The sequence below is a fragment of the Tachysurus fulvidraco genome, chromosome 15, assembly GCF_022655615.1.
Source record: "Tachysurus fulvidraco isolate hzauxx_2018 chromosome 15, HZAU_PFXX_2.0, whole genome shotgun sequence".
Lineage (NCBI taxonomy): Eukaryota > Metazoa > Chordata > Actinopteri > Siluriformes > Bagridae > Tachysurus > Tachysurus fulvidraco.
In genome coordinates, this window is record NC_062532.1 from 8,108,167 (window position 1) to 8,113,452 (window position 5,286).

The following is a 5,286-nucleotide window of genomic DNA, read 5'->3' on the forward strand; positions in this document are numbered from 1 at the left end:
TCAAATAGCATTTTTTGTTCACTCAACTTCACAAGACATTGAGTTCTACAGACTAAAAATGTTGAATTGGTGCAACTTAAAAAGGTTTGTTATAGAACAGTTTTACCTCTCCAGAAAACAAACAATCATAAGTTAACTAGACATTTTTTTGTATAACTAACAACTATATTTGAGTCAGTGTAAAGCTAGGGGAAATTAGTACTAATATTTTTTTAGTTGTACTGGCTTAAAATTTTTTACAGTGTAGCGACAGCGAGGTCTCACCACGACGTGGGGATGCAGCGCTGGCAACAGGCCGCAGGTGAGGCTGAGAGGCATTTGCGCTTTTATTGACCTTGGGTGGCATTGTAGTCGCTGAAAATCTAAATAATTCTTGTTCAAAACAGGTTTAGAAAAACTTACAAGCTACCAAAAGTGAGCAAATCTTGCCTACAAATAATGGAGAAACAAACTCTGTAGGAGCGGAGCTCGATGCAACCTACTCCATGCTTAGCTAAGCCAGAAGTCCAATATTTAATACATTTAAGAGAAACAGATTGCAAGTTTAAAAGCATTATTGAGCATTTCAGTAATGACGACATAAAACATCCTTATATTTTTACACAATTAGGCAAAAAATAGCAGCTTATCTATTTTGCAACCTGTGCATATCCTCATAGACTGGGCTATATTCCCTTGAAGTCACTGCATCTTGCTTCACACATTTGGCCTTTATCTGTGAAAATAAAAAAGTGTAATTTTCGAGCATATTCTTTTGTAGCTTTGCAACAACAAACCACAGGCACCACATCACAGTCACTTTTTGGGAAGTGCAGAGCTTTGCATGACAGACAAAACTAGATATTTTCGCGACAAACTTTGATGTTGGCTTTGACGGTGCAAGTATTCACAAAGGCCAGGGCATTTTGGAGGCGAGTGGACAGAAAGATTGTGAAAGCTACTAGACCTAGGGTGCCAATACTTTTGGAGGTGAGCGGACATGAGCATGTGACGTGATCCGAATACCCATGAGGTAGTTCCCCTCATTGTGCTGAATGTTTTGATATGTCACATGTCCATGTTGTGCAAATTTTTAATTTTCACGTGAAGTCACGTGACGTCACGTGACGTGACCAGAATACCCGTGGGGCAGTTCCCCTCATTGTGCTGAGTGTTTTGATATGTCACATGTCCATGTTGTACAAATTTTTAATTTCACTTGTTCTGGGGGCAGGGCTACATGTGACATCACGTGGTGTCGAGTGACGTCACTAGACAACCCGGTGGTGTGCCAATACTTTTGGCAAAAAGTGGCTACTGAGGGTTTGGATATTTCATGTCAATACTGCAGTCATTATGGGATTCTACTTATTATACTACATAGAATAGTACATGCAATTCTTAATGTTGGATGTATTGTGTGTGTGAGAGCTTAAAGGACTTTTCGGAATTCCCTATTCAAGTCTATGGGATGTTCGACTACGGGAAAACAAACTACAGGCAACAAACTTCAGACCAGGGTCTACGACATATCCGAATTTGGTGCATGTGCCTGGAAAGCCCTAGGCCGCTTTTTTTAAATAAATTTTTGGCTAAGAATAATAATAACTAGATTTGTAAAGTTTGTCACGACAAACTTTGATGTTGATGTTGGCTTTGACGGTGCAAGTATTCGCAAAGGCCGGTGCATTTTGGTGATCCGAATACCCGTGAGGTAGTTCCTCTTTATTTTGCCATGTTAAGTTATTCTAGTTTGTGTCTGAATAATTGAAAGCTGTATCCTGCATTTGATTCTGGCTGCAGGCAGTGATCAATGGTAACTTCAAACACAAACACGACTTTACGGTCACAGAGAACACAAGACACTTTCCTTAACTTCACGGGAGTGTGTGTGTGGGGGGGTGTGTGATGACGATAGCTGGAGAGAGAGACGATAAATATAAAGGTTAGTAGAGTGTTGTGAAAAATCTTAAGACTCAAGAATGCCCCAAAGTAAAGTATTATGCCTTACAAAATATTACAATTGATGTCGTATGGGAATAGGCCAGATGCTGTAATAGTTTTAAGGTAATATATGACTAACATATAAATAGCCACACCTGAGTCAAAGTGTAAACAAGAAAAGAAGTTTATTGTATTCATAGACTTAGCACTGAGTCTGGTTACTTTTACTATCAGGCCTAGTCAGTCTGAGCTCTCTGATCAACAATGTGTGAGGAAGTGAAAGTCAAAAGTTCAGCTGAAACAGGCCTCATGTAGGGAGTTGGGTGAGACAGCTGAATCATGCGACCAACTGGACGGACCTGCTGACTCTGAGATTGAGGGCCTAAGGGAAAAGGGGAACCTGAACTTTAGTAGAAGTAGAGAAACTAAGACTTAAAATATGCATGTGCAAGCCCAGTCTGGAAAGTGACAGACTGAGATCATAACAAAGTCCATAAGTTTAGCAAGCTTAAGGAGTCAACATAGAACTCCATGTATATACAAAGCAACATTATAACAGCAAGGGCTTAGCAAAAAATACTGTAGCAATACAACATAACCAATATAAGTAAGAATGACTAAGTTTCATAATAAAAAAGAAGACCAGAACATTCACATGGGTGCAGAATGTTTTGTTGTGCCTACCTTGGGTACACACATCCACATCTTCAGGAAACAAACCAAAAATATAGTGCATGCAATCAGGGCAAAGACCAGCACCAGTGGCTCAGACATAGCAGGTGACATATTACTAGTTGATTTTTCAGTGGGTACGGTCTTATCCACATCTGTAAAAACACATAACAGGTAGAACATTCATTATTATTACATTATTGACTTAATATATAGCGTATATGTAATCCATGATTACATATAACCAAGACTATAGCAATACATGTGGTCTGACTGGGGAACCTCATTGACTAAGTTAGGAAACACTGATCTAGGATCAAGACAACTACAAACTATATGTAGTTGTGTTCATATGAATCCGTACTTTGGTTACTAAACTGCAATAATTCCCATTTATCGATGCTGTACAATCCACACTTTTATCACTTTTTTCTGATTGGACACCAAGAATTCATTATGCACTGTTATTTAGTATTGTAGCATAGAAAAGTGGTGTCAGCATTAATACTGTCTAATATATAGTCTAAAGACAAATGCATACTTACCATTCACAAACAGGAGACTGCTGCAGCCTTCTTCTCCTTCTTCTACACCTTTTGTTATATCAAATTTTGTATAGTGGCCTATGTAAAGTCCAGAATCATTTGGCTGCATGTCTGTAATTGTCACAGTTAGTTTTTTTGCAGTGCCACTGATTGTCATTCTTTTTTTGTATTTAGGACCAAAAGTACAGACGTTCCTTTGTATGTCATAGGCCAGCACTATATGCTTGCTAGGGAGTCTTGAATATATATTTAAAGTATCTGTTTGCTTGTCCATTGTATTGCATTTCATTGTAAAGTTTTCCCCCTTTTTCATCTTTTCAAAACCTTTCTTCCTCTCAGAGTCTGTATAAAGAAAGGAAAATAAATCATTCTTCTTGAAAACAAAACAAAAGCAAACTAAACCATGAAGCAAATAGAAGATATTCTGCTAGAGAACTGGTACAATTAATAAAGAGATATTACATATTTCATTAAAATACCTAATTAAAATGCCATATCATAAAACGTCTATCAGTGTCTACCAGAAATACTGTATATAGTTTTTTTAATGTCCTATCAAATGTTTCCAACAAAATATGTTAATATGTTTTTTTAAAATATCCTATCAAATGTTTCCAACAAAATATGCTAATAATTCATGATAATAATGAAAGTCTATTATAAGAGAAAATGCTGCTCTCACCTGCTCCTTGAATGTTGTAGACAACCAAAGCAGCAGTAAAGTATAAAGTTATAGTCAGTTTTGACATCATGGCTTTATCAGCAAAACTAAACCTACTTCATACCGTGTGCTGCTACATATAAGCATAACAGGAAATAACCACATCTGTAAAGGTCTGTAAGGCAAATGTGCTGACATCAGTAGGGTTGGGAACCGAAGAACCGGTTCTTATTCAGAATCGGTTCTGTTTTTTTAACAGGAACTGGTACCGCGTGGAATTTTTAAGTTTCGGTTCCAAACGCGATTCCGATGCGATGACGGGCAAAGCGCTGGGAGCGGTCATTTAAAATAGCCACGTCTTACCTCATGAATATTAATTGTTTACACTGGATTCATTTCCAAAGCTACAACAATGAAGCAAATCTAAGCCTCTAAGAGGGGTTTCTCCACAGCTGGAGATACAATAAGCCAGGAAAGGTCTCGTTGACTGTTTTGCTAAGTTGTAATTCTGGATGTTAAATTTGATGTTGGATTTAGGCCATCCTTAAAAATATTTTGGTTTGCAGTAACAGAAAAAAAATAAAAAAGGTCTGTAGGTCTATTTTTTTGTTCAAGTTTCAATGTTACATAACAATTATGTTGTTTCTGGCCCATTTGGGGACTGTAGGTAAATGAAACCCCACATTTTAGACAAACGGGGGCGCTAGTGAGGCACTTAAGAGACACACCTTTGGATTTAATCGCATGAATCCTCTAGGAGGAGTATTTAAAAGTTCATTGCATGCAACTGTGAAAAAAATCCACCTTTGTGACTGACACACTTCCTGGGGCCTATCTAAGACATTTTTGCCTTAGATAGAAGACACTTCCTGTTTCTCTGAATTCGCCATAACTTAGTCGCCTTGCCATGGCAGCACCGTTCGAGATATCAAAAATTCCTTCACAATTTAGCAAGTCTAACGTCTCGGCATCATGTTGACCACTTTTGATGTCAATCACATGAATGTCCTAGGAGGTGTATTTAAAAGTTCACCACATGCAACTGTTGTGACTGACACACTAGCTGGCGCCTGTTGGTGGCGCTGTCATAGATTCACAATAGGCACATCGATGCGATCGGAATCCTTGGCCGAACATACACACCTCGTGTCATCCCAATAAGACATTTTTTGCTTTAGATATTAGACACTTCCTGTTTCTCTGAATTCGCCATAATTTAGTCTCCTCGCCATGGCAGCACCGTTCGAGATATCAAAAATCCCTTCGGAATTTAGCAAGTGCAATGTGCATCATGTTCACCACGTTTGATGTCAATCGCATGAATTCCCTAGGAGGAGTATTTAAAAGTTCACCACATGCACTTATAAAACATTCCAAAATGACCGACTTCCTGCTGAGCGGAGCTCATAGTTTAGAGCACGAAAGTTGTTCGGGTCGATGAGATCTATATGCGTACCAACTCTCGTACATGTGGGTACATAGTTG

General features: G+C 38.4%; 1 protein-coding gene across 2 annotated transcripts; it reads right to left on the bottom strand.

Moving 5' to 3' along the window:
- Positions 1-575: 575 nt before the first annotated feature.
- On the bottom strand, positions 576-4,012 carry LOC113659200. Of its 2 annotated transcripts, none has more exons than XM_027171851.2 (4): positions 3,823-4,012; positions 3,141-3,482; positions 2,608-2,750; positions 576-715 (listed from the first exon to the last, which is right to left on the bottom strand). In XM_027171851.2, the coding sequence occupies exons 1-4, from the start codon at positions 3,890-3,892 to the stop codon at positions 626-628; spliced, it is 645 nt and encodes a 214-aa protein (XP_027027652.1). In that variant the 5' UTR covers positions 3,893-4,012; the 3' UTR covers positions 576-625. The 2 variants fall into 2 exon arrangements, with proteins under 2 accessions (XP_027027652.1, XP_027027653.1); XM_027171852.2 differs by lacking the exon at positions 576-715 and adding an exon at positions 2,090-2,305 and having other exon boundaries at positions 3,823-4,008.
- Between the last annotated feature and the right edge of the window lie 1,274 nt (positions 4,013-5,286).